Genomic DNA, 15,158 nt, shown 5'->3' with positions numbered 1-15,158 from the left:
GGGAATTACCCTACGCATGCGCACATCAACTCAGAAACCTATCTACCACCCGTGTGCGACGTCATCGACCTCTAGAGATTTTGCTAAGTAAACAAATTTTGTCATGCAATTGTGCACGCAGCAATATTATTTTAACTTCTGTTGTTTGAAATTCTTTGCAAGTTTAGTGGTTACGTGACACTCTAACACGTCACGATTATCCGGGCGTTTAAGGCGTGTCAGCGCGCGTTACAGCGGATGTCTGCAGTCGAAATAGCGACAATGTCACTGTTTGTAGCTGCAATATTTCTTGCCGTTACAGTCTCTTGTTCTTCCTCCTCTCTTTCAGACGAGCTGACGTCGGAAACGTTTCCACAACTCACTATCAAGTCACCTCACTTCGTCAAGTTTTATGCTCCATGGTCAGTGTGTCTGTTGTCTTTATCGAGCATACATGATCAGCATGGTCTAATACAGGTGTGGCCACTGCCAAAATTTAAGTCCAGTCTGGGACTCTCTTGCTGAACGGTACAACAAAGAGGAGGCTAATATTCGAATTGCTAAGGTAGACTTAGACCTTCATGCATTCAAACGTGGAAACTTAATGTGTGTGTGTGTGTGTGTGTGTGTGTGTGTGTGTGTGTGTGTGTGTGTGTGTGTGTGTGTGTGTGTGTGTGTGTGTGTGTGTGTGTGTGTGTGTGTGTGTGTGTGTTTTCTCTCTTAGATTGACTGTACACAACATACATCTGTCTGCTCTGAGCAAGGTGTTTCGAGTTATCCAACGTATGACAGATTTTGTGCGACGAGAGCATCTGGTGTGATGTGGAGATGTGATGGATGTCATTGTTGTACAGATTGAAGTTTGTGCATGGAAGTGCAGAGAAGCATTATCAAGGCAATAGAGATTTGGAGTCGCTCGCTGCGTTTGTTGAAGAAATGCTGGACTATGGAAGTAAACAAGAGGTGATGCCATGTTTTAGCACATTTTTGCAAAGTCATGTCTAGTGTACCTACATTAACATGCATGTATTACCAAGTCTTGTAAGAATTAAATTAATATTAATATTTAATTAATATTAATTAATATTAAAAATATTAATATTACATTATTTATTATTAAATTAATATTAAATTATAATATTAGATATTATACAGTGCAGTGTGCTATATGTAGGGATTGTGGCTGTCACTCGTGATTAACTGTCTTAAAATTAAATTTCAATGTTAAGTGAAAGTTTTTGAAAATGTATGAGAATGTAATGCTATAGTAGCTTTATATGATTGGATCGTCAAAGCAAGTGGATCGATAACAAATCGTTACAGTTAATTATTAATGGGGAATACACAAGTAGTCATAAGTGTCAGCATCGGAGTAAGTCACACACCCAACAATTAGATATTATTGTGTATTTATTTATTTATTTATTTATTTGCTTATGTATTTAGTTATTATTTATTTATTTATTATTTATTTGTTTATTTATTTATTTATTTATTTGTCTATTTATTTATTTATTTATTTGTTTATTTATTTATTTATTTATTTGTTTGTTTTTATGGTACTTGCTGGTATATTATTGTGTAAATCTAGTCTCATTTTTAGCCAAAGCTTTAATAATTATTTGATAGTGTCATAAATACATTATATCGTATTTACCCGTAATAACACCCATGCCCGTCTATATGCCAATGTGCAGCAGGCCAGAACTTTCTGCCTGAAAAAACGCCCATGCCCATGTGTACAGTAGTACAGTCAGTATGCCCAGGGTATATGCATGGGCAGAATACACAAAATGGTGTCCGCAGAACATCTGTGTGTGTGTGTGCACGCGCGTTTGATGAGCTGGTACAGGTCAGTGTTGAGTGAAAGTGCTTACCGCTAGACTCATGCCTTCGTTGCAATTACTGATACTGATACTGTTGACGGGCTTCAGGCCGACGACTCTGGTTTAATTTGTTGGTGCTGTACGGATACCAGTACCTTTGATCTTGCATGCAAATGGCTATTGGTCGTATATCTGTTTTCAAGTGTTTAGTTGATGACTCGCCAAACGGCAGCATATTGCGACCAAGTATACGCTCAGGACCGAAATAATTCCCATGCTCTTGTGTATGCCCGGAAATCCTTTCTTTTCTATATGCCCAGGGCGTTATTACGAGCGAATACGGTACTGTATTTCCTCGAAAGAACGGCGTGGCATTTATTCATTTGGCAAGGCTGGATCCTGCTGTTAAGGGTGGTGTTCTTTCAATGCCATTTCTATGTACAGTGTACACCACACGCACACTACGCATGTCTGGCTTAAGCCTGATCTTTCTCCCCCCCCCTTCCTCCCTTCATCTTTTCTGTGTGCAACATCGTCTTTGAGGCTATCTTCTTATGCCACTCGGCGTTTGTCTACGTACCCTATTGTCTCATCCTGCTTGCCTGTTCCCGAAGTGCTGCATGTATTGTACTACTTTGAGTTTGAAGGCAGCCTCGTATGAACACTTCTTGGGTCGTTACTCTTCAGTTTAGATGATTCAGGCACGTGTCAAGCATGCACGTGGTATAATGAATACCAATTACCTACTCTGCGTGTGTATTCAAGGGTGGCATTTTAGGAAATACGGTATTACATTCTTAACGATCAACCATGCAGTGGTTTTGTACTTGATCGAGTTTGTCGTATGTACAACAGAATTATAATAGTTTTTTTAGAGATGCACATTCTATGCAGCATCAGTAAATTAGGTATTTTGTATTAGTCACTGCTGGTAATTATAGGAGAGGACTTTGCAGCCTGAAGTCATTGATGGACTTGCAAAGCTAACGGCTGAAACATTCAAAGCAAGTGTTTCTCGCAGATATTATTTTATTAAGTTTTACGCTCCTTGGTAAGTTTACATTTATTGATTTCAATTACATGTTGGCAATGATATGATGTTCATTGTGTGTGTGTGTGTGTGTGTGTGTGTGTGTGTGTGTGTGTGTGTGATGCATTAGGTGTGGCCACTGTCAACGATTGGCTCCAACATGGAATAAGTTGGCCGCCCATTTCCAGGACGATGGAGTTGTCAACATCGGCAAGGTCGACTGCACTATCGATAAAGATCTTTGTGCCGAGAACAACGTGGGCGGTTACCCCACACTCTTCCTATACCAAGACGGCAAAGTCATCCAACGATACACAGGCGGTAGGTCACTGGAGGAGTTGATTACATTTGTGAATGATAATCGGCCAGCAGACGAAGAACCAGAAACAGATAGTACGGTATGTTGCTATACACATATTTATCTTGTGTTTTGCATATTTGGCTGTCTGAAATAAATCGTGGTTTATTATTGCTTACTGCATGTGATGAGAACTGGTTACAAACAGATTGAGTTTGACGGATTTGTTAGTGTGAGGTTCTTAATAACTTAAGTGCTCGTGTGTATTCTTACAAAGTGATTAGATGAATTAATTAAGTCACTTGTTTATTACTATTGCAGCGTAGTATGACAACCGAAGAATTAGTATCACGCATGTTTTGAGTTCTAGGCGATGTAGTTTATAGGCTTTGTGTCGCTTTGTTCTGATAGGAAATTTGAAGTTTTGATATGTCATTACTTGTCTTACCGGTACTTGGAATGCTGAGTAAAGGTAACATAAAGTTATGTTGCTATTTGCTATATGGGAGTTCCACATTTGACGTAATTAATTAATTATTTATTACCTGATGTGTTGCAGTTGAATTATTGAGTAGGATTTGGATTTTAGTTGCATGTATAGTGTGAGACTACAAAGTCATTGGATTCACAGTTTGACTATTTCAACAGACCGATTGCATTATGTAATGCAGCTTCATCATCAGACATTGAGTTTCACAAAGTTTTATTGTTTACACAAGATATACTTAGTAGCTAGGTTACGGTACTGCAAGTCATGTGACCTCTGGATGAGTAGATGTAAAGAACTGTGTTTCAGGATGAAGAACCACCATCTCCACTGCCTCCTGTTGTAGACTTGACATCCGAGACATTTACTACCACAATGCAAGACGGTCTTACCTTTGTGAAATTCTTTGCTCCTTGGTAAAATAATATTGATGTCAATTTGATAAGCAGACTGCATGTGAGACATATAACTGTATGTTTTAGGTGTGGCCATTGCAAGCGATTGGCTCCAGTGTGGGAGCAACTCGGTCAGACAGTGAAGGACAGACAACTTGCCATTCGCATCGCCAAGTTGGATTGCACAGCTCACTCCACGATTTGTGAAGAGCATCACGTATGAAGAGCAGTATTTCTGTGTTTGATGTGTGTGCAGCTTGTGTTAGATTCGATTCTCTTAGGTCCACGGTTATCCCACGTTGGTTCTCTTTAGTAATGGTGTCAAAGTGAAGGAGTATAAAAGCAGTCGTGTCCTGGAAGATCTCGTCCAGTTTGTAACGGATAATATTGAATGACGACTGATTCGATTGTTAGATATCAATTATTGTATACTCTATGTGTAGTAAGTTGTGGCGTACACGAGAAATATAGTGATGTGTTAGATACTAGTTGAAATCAACATGATTTATAAATCAGTAAATTGCGTTTTACTATATATTATTAAGTAGAGATGTGTAACTGTCTGTAATATAACATACTATATATAAACAAAACAATTAAGCGTTCACTATACCCCTTGCGCATGCGCATTCGGTAATTGTTGACACGTGCATTTACCACGTGACCGGAACTAAGCAGCTACAAGATGCGTACACCTCTGTTGGTATCTTCGCTGTTGCTGCTTCTCTTCTGTCTTCTACGAGGCTGCAGCGGGGACAATCCGCAAATTGCAAAGCGATATGTGGTCGATCTGGACATGGATCCGGAGAAGAGGTGGGAACATGTGGTGAAGGACTACACAGCTCTAGTACCAAGTTTGAAGAATGCTATACTGTAAGACTATACGTTATCAGTAAGTACAACATTCAAGTAGCATTTGCTGTCAGACATTTCATTCCTGAAGATCTTGTGGGTGTGGCTGAGTATATTGGTTCAGCACTCGATACGTATTTGCCACAGCCATATGCTGCAGAGATGAGAGGTCAACATGCATGAATCTCTAGGTAAATAATTTTAAAATTTTTTAATTTTTAAAATTAATTTTTAGGGATTTCTAGTTCTTTCAATATCTCGTTGGGTGAAGTTGTGCTGCTCAACATTGCATATGACTTTTCAGCGTGAGTGATAAATGGCTGGCTGCATGGTTGTTGTATATGGACGTCAATTAATTTGTTAGGGGTCATCCATTTTGTTTGGCATTTTCACGAGCTTACAAAGCGGATGCTTTTTTGTACCCCTCCCCTTTGTGAAAGCATATGATAAATTGTTGCTAGCCTACAACAATACAATTTTCAGGGGTGTGGCGTGACCTCTATAAATGGGGGGCTAAACTTCACGATGCTATGGACACGCCCACTTTTATGGCACGCCCACTTTTATGGGCACGCCCACTTTTATTGGCTTCTAGTTGACTGATAAGGTAGAATGAGTAGCAGATTCAGACTGGAAAAAGGGCGGTGTATATACTATATACAAATTTGGTCCTCACACGCATTTACAGTCTGCAATTTTAATAACCACGCCTATGAATGATGGAGCTATAGCTCGGTCTACCCATGCCACGAGACGCCCTGCAATTTTCACATATTAAACAGAATCGCAAAAGAAGAGCTAACAGCAACCCAACAAATGCACCTTCAGCGTTGAAAGTATGTTGCCACTCTGCTTTCTTGGTCGTTTCCAACTTATCAACAACATGTTCTAATCTTTCTGCTGCCAGATCTCCAGCATGTTTGTGCTTTTGTAACAGCATCTTGACGGCCAAGACGTTCAGAGGTGGCAAACACAAACGTATTTACAAAGTGTTGATGCATGCTAGTTGGCCTTCTGTGCACTGCAGCAGCCATTTGATCAACTGAGTGAGGTAGACATTTATATTCCAAGCTCGGTGCCAAGCACACCAATACATCACCGGATGTTGTAGCTAGAAACCAGGACATTCAGGAAAGTCCGCTACGAGTAGAAACTAAAGGTACAGTGAAAATGTTTAGTATCAGTTTGTGAAGTACCAGCACCTTCCGGCAATAGAACTTTTCGTGAATACGCCAGAACAGGCCATGCGCATATGCGCATCTACAAACATTTTGCAAAAGCATACGGCAAGTGCTAACCCTGACCCTCTAGTGTAGTTGTACGCTTGTGAAAATGCCGAAAAAATGGACAACCCCTTACAGTTTCTCGACTTGAATTTTGTCTGACTAGTGTAGGTTTTGCACAAGTATTGTTGCTCAGAATGAGAACGGAACGATTTACCACGGTCGAAATCTCGACTACGGTGTGACATCTCTGCTGAGAAAAATCACTATCGTCGTTGAATTTCAACGAAAACAGAAAGTGCGAACAGTGATTTATAGTCTAGCTGCCAGGGATGGTGGAAACGAATGTATATTGGTTGAGCATAACGCGCACTAAAAGTGTGGCCAAATCACGTGACTTAAATATTATTGTATATAATTAATTAGAGCAATGTTTACATATAGGCAGAGGGGAATATAACGGCCGGACACCGGACATTGTCCGGTCAAAACAAGTCCATGTCCGGCCATATATCGTGTTGTCCGGACATTGGCTACTGGAACGGTCACACCCAAATGGCATGATTTGGACACTCATAAGTCAGACTATGTGCACTATCAGAGAGTATGTTTTCTTGGGGTACATATCTACTATCCCAGTAAGCCTGAACTGGGAAGCGAGTAATGAGGTAGAGGTCACACCAGGTGTGCTTATTAGAGCATGTTAACACCAATTATCTTAAGTGGTTGGAGTTGATGATCCCTTGATCTCACTAGATAATTGGATAATAACCATTTGTACTTGGCTAATATATCCTTGATATGCAAAAAGTGTTATCTTTTGGTTTCCTTTGTAGGAAAGGCTTAAATAATTTAGTAAACAGATGCCAGACCTTGTGGTTTCTAACCATTCAAGATCATCAGGAAGGTCCAAAAAACAGCGGAGATATTACAGATTTCAAAGTTCACACTCATGGGGTCATAGACAGTATATATGCTTTTGTGTGAAGTAATGAGACGGGTTACTGAGACACCAGTTGCCGTAGAATACAAATTTTCACCTAGAATGCGTGTAGCACAGCACCAAATATGAGGACATGAATCGGTAGAAACATCGTCCCCAAGACGGTAATCAAACATCCTGATTTGTGAATGTTTTCTTTCTTGTCATTGTCAAATAGCAGTGACTGCTGTTTCTTTGAAAATTCCAGTCCTTCTGGAAAGATCCTAAACGGTTTCTTTCAAAGAGCCTTTTGGCAGACTATTCTGTCAGCACACTAAGTACCTGCAGAAAAGGTGAATACCGATTTAGTATGCCTTGATAATAAAATGAAGAAGTGACTAGGTTGGTGTGACACCAAAACTTCTTTGTCATATAATTGCCTTTCTTGACACCCAAACATGGCAAAGAAAACCTAACGTTCAAACTTCTGAGCAAGATAGTGAAGACAAAAACGTTGATGATAATGCAGAGGTTAGAGATGCTGTAAAAACTCTTGCTGTTCATTTTGCCAAACCATTAGAAAGCAAAGGGGTTAATATTCTTGCTCTTCATGTTGAGGAGGTAGTCCATTATGCTAGAAAAGATCTGCACATCAGCAAGGTGTGCTATGAGTCTGTGTGGTACATAGTTCACCCCTGTCCAGACATAGTATTAGTCTCCCCTTAACTACCACACATGTTGAAAGGATGTTTTCATCGCTGAAACTGATCAAGAAAGACCGGCACACCAGCATGAGCAACACCACCTTGTCTGACCTTATGGAAGTATACCATGAAGGACCATCACTTCAAGACTTTCACGCTGACGCCGCTATTCGGCTGTTGTGGGAATGATGCAAGACCAACTGCTGTCCTAATCAAGGTTTCAGAAAGCAATACTGAGCAAGGAAAACTGGAGAGTTGACTCAAGACGATAGCACTATCAGCTTTAGTTTAGATGACTGGGACATGTGGCATAATCCTCTAGGACCGCGTCTACAAATAGTTTTCCAGAAGGTCTGACCGAATACAATTTTGCACATTGTTGTGCTAGGTTTCCCTGTTAATGTTCTGCTATTGTCTCACATAATTATAGTGCACTTCCAAGTTTGTCTTTTGAGGTTCCATAATTTTTTCACTTTGTTGTAACGCAATAAAAGATTGCTTTGCAGGTATGTTGTCTTAAAGTTGTTCTGGTTATTGTCATGCTTTGTATATATGTCAAATAATAGAAATAAAGCGTTGTTTGCGGGGTCAAAATTTGTTAGAATGGGCGTGGTCTAAATGGGCGTGGCTTTGGCAAACCTGTTTGTCCGGCCAAAAAATTTTCCTTATATTCCGCTCTGTATAGGCAGTTTATTGAGCTACAAAATATAAGTTATATATCTTGATTGGAAGTAATCAGTACAAGTAAGTTCATTAATTAAGCGTTTGTTAGATGTCAGATTTTGAATATTGGTCCAGTACTTGCCTGACTTGCTGGACCACTTCCGCCATCCTTGGTTTCTGTGCTGGAATCATCTGTGTTGTGTGGTTTGATATTTTTGTAGACCATTTATATGGGCACGACATACGTTGGGTATGTCGGTCTGATGACTGGCCAGAAGCCAAATGCATTTACGGTTTCACTTGACGAGAGAGGTCCGGATACAGATTAGATTGTTTGCAGTAAGAATCGCTCTGATTTGTGTGTGCTCGTAGACAAGGGTACGATTTGGATGAACTTGCTCTCTTTTCTATTGGATGGTGGACAATTTGCGAGCTTCCTGTTGAGAGATGTGACTACGATTTCCCAACATGTCGATTTTGTGTTCGTCCAGTTTGTCGTTTGCAGACTTTGGCTGAAGATGGGATGACGTATGCAAGAGCTCTATCAAAGTTGGCAAACACGTCTGTTATTGCACCTTCGTATGTCATAATCGGAGGCATTGGACCGGGTGAGGGGGCCGTCATTACACGAGGAAGAGATAAAGCTATAGACGTGTGGCACTTGAATGCGGCTGATCATCGGTGATGCAATTTAGTGTTTTATTTATTTTATTGATATTAATGTTTTGGTTTTATTGATCACAAGGTGGTATCTTCTTGAGACTAATTACGATCACTGGACTACGCCATCGCCTTCAGACGACCGTCGGTAAGTATGTTTTGCCTATAACAGCAAATCTGATTTGGATATTGACACGATTGCTCGTATTCTGTGTATGTCGTTAGTGATCCTGGAATAGCTTTGATGAACAAAGTCGGTCAGGCTAACATCTCACCAGCTGAACTATTCAAAGTTGATTACACATACCTTGGTCTACATCGTTATCTAGTAATTATGTTTATGTATCTCTACAGGTGCTGTCGACTGCCCCTGTGCTTAACAAGTAAATTAATTATTGGTATGTATTCTTGATTTGTAGTTTTATACTTTTTTTGTGTGTTCAGTTCGACAACGTACACCACAATTATGTCTGCAGCACATCCGGACATATACCAAGCTTGGATCAGACACCCATCAGTGGCATGATTGATACTTTTAGGAATTGATTCAGTTGTGGGAATGTGATTTTGCTTGTTGAACTGGAATGAGATATTGTTTGTTGTTTTTAGCAGGACACAAATACTTGCAAATGCAAACTGTGTAGTGCAATTATTCAGTATGACAATCTCTGAAACGAAGTCATGCCATGCACTTTCTTACTGTGTGTGTGTTGCATGTTTGGAGCAGCCACTATAGGTTGCCATTGTTCTGGCTACGATAATACGCAGAAACAATTCTCTTCAGTTAATGAGATGTGGCCAGCTCTTCCATTGGTTGATAAGGTCTGAAGTTTGTCCACCCACTAACTACGCACGTGCATCATGTCAGCCATGTTTGTTATCATATGTACTACACACGCTACAGTAAACATGTACTAACAACCAGTTCCTTCATCGACCACTTGGGTATGAGTGACAACATTGTTAAAGTCTGTTCAAACAATGGAGAAACTGTAGGAATGCTGGGTTTGTGATAGATCGGAGGAGTAACTCATAAACTTTAATTACTGTAGTTATCTTTGCACTACATAAATTTAGTTAGTTCTTCCCTACATCACGTGTTAATTAATGACATAGCTAAAACGAGAAGTCTTCATCACTGACTATACTCTGACGATGTTGACAAACATAGTTGAATTTGTCATTTAAATGATTGTTCTATGAAAATGGTCCATTACCTCAACATCTCAGCCATTAATGTTGTTTGAACTCCACTGTCATTGTGGTTCTTCTCTACTGTTCTAGACAACACTTGATAATTAGTGACACAGAAGCAGCTTCAGACTGCTGTAGTCATCTATCTCATGAATAGGTGTCATGTCTGTAATCACCTTACCAGATATATCAGGTTGAGTTGCGGATAGTTGAGGAACTGAATACTCTGAAGCATATATATGCAGCAATTATGGGCCATCTTCTGTACTGTTATTGTTGAAAGCATATACAGAGATGAATTTCACATCATTAAGACATCTTGCTGTAGACAATGCTGGGGCAAACCAAGACTCTTGTATTCTGTGCAGGCAGCAATAGACCATTGAGGGATGCTTAAAGTGCACAACAATCCTACTACACAGGGCTAGCATATTTACAACCATCCACTGGAGGAGTATAGCATATGCACCACCAGTTGCAACGTGTGGGCAAAGCATCCATATCATGGTAGGGCTGCCTCCTGCATAGCTTCATCTTTTCTGTATTGTCTTGGTGCACTAAGTGAACTTGGTCAGGTTTATTTCCACTCTCTCAACATCTCAGAATACTTTTGTGCTACATATAGAATGCTTCACATGTGAAGTTGCATGAAGACTTTCTAAATCAATCAGGTACAGTGTCCAATGGGCAGTAAAGCTGAGAAGAGTTACTGGTGCCAGCAGCAGTAGTTAATTAACTAGTAAAACTGAAGTATCAGATCAGATGCCAGCAATATGGGCTCCTTAATAAAGCATTAGGCCATCATCGATACAGTTGTGGCAAAATCACCTCTGTAGACTGTACTTTCTACTGAAAGCACATATTGCAGCTCTAATTGAGGCAGCAAACGCACGAATCCAGAATCACTCACGAATGAGAATGAATGTCGATATGAGAATTCGTTAATTAATTAATTAATTAGAGGATCATCTAGAGTCTACTTCAACTAAAAAGATATAGTAACTGCTCACGCGGAATTGCCTCTTGTTTGCTATCTGCTTCTTTTCTTCTCTCCATTTATGTCTGAAACACTGTCTACTGGTGCTGTGTTTGACGTGATGAGTAGTACGAGTGCTAGTCTCGTCTTACATTTTCCTGGTACATCTACATGGTATTTGTGCTAGAGCCGCCACGAGAAACAGACTTCCTGCAGATAACGTATAGTACACCTACTGGTGCTGTATCACTATGTAGTGTGTTGCAATGTAATGTTGGTGTACAGTACTGTGATGCAAATTTGAACAATGGGAATCACAAGTGCCATACCAGTACCAAACATGAAATTATATCGGAACAAGCGCTTGCACCCAAACAGACTATTTACCTTCACTGTAGATTCAAGTTTTTAATGATACAGTTTGGGTACAAGCGCTTGTTCTGATTTAAAATTTCATGTTTGTGTTTGATATGACATCTGGGGTGTCAATACAGACAGGCTCAATGTATGGAAGGAACGTTTTACATACTTTAGTATCCTTTGCTAGTGCTTCACACGAGGGCCTGGGTGTACTACACGTACAGGCTAGAATCAGTACACTATATCTCTGTATGGCTCTGGAGTCTACTGAGCTTCGTATCAGACCTCTTGTGCTGTTGTGTAGAATGTATACACTACACAACAACACCTGACAGTCCGAGGGTGTGATAAAGGGCGTGATTTGAGACTAACTCTACTATACACGTCAACACTTTTCTATTCACTGACAGTCTATACAGATAACTGTAGTCTCACATGGGATTTCCCTTACAAAGAGATGTATGTCTAATACCCCATTCATACAACCTCTCCTAATCGGGCCAGCACGAGCTGGCACGGGTCAGCGCTGAATGAAATCGTCGTGTGAATGCAGGCTGAGCCGTGCTGATCCGTGCTGGCCTGGCCCACCACAACTTGCTGTGCCAGCACGGGTTGGCCCGGGTCAGCGCGGCTTCAAATTGTTGTGTGAATGTGGGCCAAGCCAGGCTGACGGCCACGCATGCTCAATACATACGAAAAGGGCATGGTCAGAACACGCAACCTTGTGCCTCATACCATTGTGGGGTAAGGACAGCATCCAGGTTCAAATTGAAGGCTGTGCTAGAAATGGGGGTTTACGTCAAATTAGCAGAACAAATGAAGGAAGCGAGATACTCACAAACTAGCCTCGGCCTCCCAGACCCATGCAGCGCCGATTCAAAACCGTCCTCCTACACAGGTCTGGGAGGCCGAGGCTACTGACGAACGGGTGTGCAGTGTCTCTACAAACGACATAGCTAGCGTTCGCACCAAGGAACACGCCCATTATAGCGGCTGGCTCGCTTTCCCTACACGTTGTGTGAACAAGAGCTGGCTCGCTTTACTAGCTCGGGCTGGCTCGGCTCGGCAACTGTGCTCGTGTGAATGGGGTATAAGTCCCTTATTCCTGCAACCAAGTCAGTGTTGTCTTGGATCACGTAGGTACTGCACTCTGATATCACGATGCACACAATATTTCATTCAATACAGTCAGACCTTGTTATTCCAACCATGTTTGTCCCTGGGTTTCTGTTGGACTAACTTGACTGTTGGATTATTATCAATAACAAATACACAGTGACCATGTAAATCGGTTCACGTGTAGCTTGTCAGGAAGTTAGGATGTCGGAATACAATAACGGGGTCTGACTGTACTCACAGCATGAGTGATGCTCAAGTATGTTATTGAGGCTGCGCATGTATAGGATCAAATACGACACACTAAATACACAAAATTCATATCACAAAGTCTTACCAGCAGCCTCCGCCTCACTGTATGCTACATAATATTGTGTTATGATCGAATTGAGAGTAAACATGCTATGACAATTGGAAACTCGGTAGAAACGTGAAAGCACTACATCCACAGTGTCAACAATCACGATTACGTTTACCAGCCAACACTCAATCTCCCATATTTATGTCATCCTACTAAATAGCACATACCGTATGCTTCAGTCTGACCTGTACTGTACAACAGAAAGTGAATGCTCCATGTTATCCCCCACACACGTCATTTACAGCTTAATGCTTCACACAGTTACCGTACGTGTGGTTCCTGGCCCTTGAGAGCAAGAAACTGTCTCATTTTGAAGTCAAAATCGATCGGCCTCTCTTCGGGCGGTCGATATCTCTCGTCCATGTTTCCACCCAAGTACGTTGTCAACTCACAATGCTCTTCAAACCTTGCCAACTCGTTCTTGTACTTCTGTCTCGTGTATTCACTCAAGCATGGATTAAATGCTGAAAACATATATGTATATATATATATATATATATATATATATATATATATATATGCAAAATCGGTGAGAACAAGATGACATACAAACTTGCATGAAACCTACCTTTTAGATGATATGCTACATACAGTTGTGCTGATCTCTGAGCAGTGAGAAACGGGTACTTGGGTTTCTGGCATCCCACGGCTGTCAGTGCCTTGATGATAGCATCGGCGACCGTCTGCTCCATGTAGCCGAGCATGGGAAGAGATCGAACGGGGAAAGGGTTTCGAATGGGCGGCAGCTTCTTGGGTAGTCTCAGGTTCGCATATTGCTCGGGCAAGCGGAGAAACTTCTGGAGTTTGTCCTCGCTCGCAAAGATGTACAACTTTTTGCAATATTCGACGACAAGGTGTTTCTCGCCGGGAACGAGATATTCGTACCTAACAAAAATGTATTGGAAATTGTATTGCGGTATGGATGGTGTGATACCTTAGGTCTCCATCCTGGTATGTCACTGGACAGTAACCTTGTAATTCGACTTGTTTTGGAAACATTGCCTTTACATCGGCTTCTGTTCGGCGACGTGGGAGTTTGTCTTTGGGTGGAAGTTGTCTGGGTGCATTTGGGCCACAGAAATCGTCTGGCGTGTCGAGAAATGATTGGAGATCCTCTGCACTTGACATTCTGTAGTAGTGGCCATTGTATTCTGCTGTGTATTTGAGACTGTCGTGGATGGAGCAGTCAAAGAGTTCGCCGCGACGATTTAGGCTAACGGGACAAAACTGGGTGTATTCACCGAGACGAGATAAGCACTCGTGTGGTGTTACACAGAGATCGGCGATGCAGACTGCACGACCTGAACACAGAAGCACATCACACACACACGGTGGAGTGAGTGGTCGACATGACCAAACTCATTTATGGCTTTGCTTGTGTCTCCAAAGACACACACACACACACACACACACACACACACACACACACACACACATACACACACACACGCACACTCACCATGCACACACACCACACACACACACACACACACACACACACACACACACACACACGCACACTCACCACGCACACACACACCACACACACACACACACACACACACATACACACACACACACACACACACACACACACACACACACACACACAATGCATAAGACAAATTTGTAGACAGACAGAAAACAGGTAACAGATGGACAGACAGGTAGACAGACAGATTGACAAACAGACAGACAGTTAGGTGGGGTGAGAAAACACTACACTAAAGTATCTGGATGAACTTGGGGTTCTAGCTAGGGTTGCCGCCCAACCGTCACAGGCCACATTATTGCTTTTTGCCACACCTCAATGGCATTTGTGGAGATCTCCAATACTTTTGGATCAAAAGCTTATAAACATTTTCGTTTACGACTTAGATTACCTTAATCTCAAAATGCCTCTAATCACACAGCAGTTGTAATCAAAAGTCATGCATTGTGTGTTTTCCATGTCAACATGAGTGTACAAAACATGATGGTTATATGGTGTTCAACTGTCAAAACACCTTCCAATGTCAATTCGACTGTAAAAATGGTTCTAGCTAGAACCCTGAACTCACATCTATGAAGAGATGAAAGTGGCCGAAAAGTCCTGCTGACTTTAAACATTTT

The 15,158-nt window shown here is 41.3% G+C and overlaps 3 protein-coding genes across 3 annotated transcripts in view; 2 read left to right on the top strand and 1 right to left on the bottom strand.

Moving 5' to 3' along the window:
• The first annotated feature begins 17 nt into the window (after window positions 1-17).
• Window positions 18-4,611, top strand: LOC134186805 (thioredoxin domain-containing protein 5-like). The gene is made up of 10 exons (XM_062654858.1): window positions 18-87; window positions 168-401; window positions 457-544; window positions 704-762; window positions 834-942; window positions 2,747-2,856; window positions 2,966-3,233; window positions 3,930-4,036; window positions 4,103-4,232; window positions 4,297-4,611. Exons 2-10 carry the CDS (start codon window positions 238-240, stop codon window positions 4,408-4,410), a joined length of 1,149 nt encoding a protein of 382 aa, XP_062510842.1. The 5' UTR covers window positions 18-87; window positions 168-237; the 3' UTR covers window positions 4,411-4,611.
• Window positions 4,612-4,685: 74 nt separating this feature from the next.
• LOC134186922 (N-acylethanolamine-hydrolyzing acid amidase-like) lies at window positions 4,686-9,717 on the top strand. The gene is made up of 11 exons (XM_062655014.1): window positions 4,686-4,888; window positions 4,942-5,036; window positions 5,103-5,172; window positions 6,262-6,388; window positions 8,601-8,691; window positions 8,752-8,828; window positions 8,885-9,060; window positions 9,125-9,187; window positions 9,265-9,331; window positions 9,394-9,422; window positions 9,484-9,717. Exons 1-11 carry the CDS (start codon window positions 4,701-4,703, stop codon window positions 9,563-9,565), a joined length of 1,065 nt encoding a protein of 354 aa, XP_062510998.1. The 5' UTR covers window positions 4,686-4,700; the 3' UTR covers window positions 9,566-9,717.
• Window positions 9,718-13,017: 3,300 nt separating this feature from the next.
• Window positions 13,018-15,158, bottom strand: part of LOC134186552 (adenylate kinase 9-like) — a 13,384-nt gene continuing 11,243 nt past the window's right edge. Inside the window, exons 19-21 of the mRNA XM_062654541.1 lie at window positions 13,981-14,347; window positions 13,615-13,931; window positions 13,018-13,510 (exon numbers count right to left, since the gene is read on the bottom strand). Of these exons, the coding sequence (XP_062510525.1) occupies window positions 13,308-13,510; window positions 13,615-13,931; window positions 13,981-14,347 (887 nt within the window). The 3' untranslated portion in view covers window positions 13,018-13,307. The remainder of the gene's footprint in view (window positions 13,511-13,614; window positions 13,932-13,980; window positions 14,348-15,158) is intronic.

This window comes from Corticium candelabrum, chromosome 11 (genome assembly GCF_963422355.1).
Source record: "Corticium candelabrum chromosome 11, ooCorCand1.1, whole genome shotgun sequence".
Taxonomy (NCBI): Eukaryota; Metazoa; Porifera; class Homoscleromorpha; order Homosclerophorida; family Plakinidae; genus Corticium; species Corticium candelabrum.
This window is presented reverse-complemented; position numbering and strand designations above follow the sequence as displayed.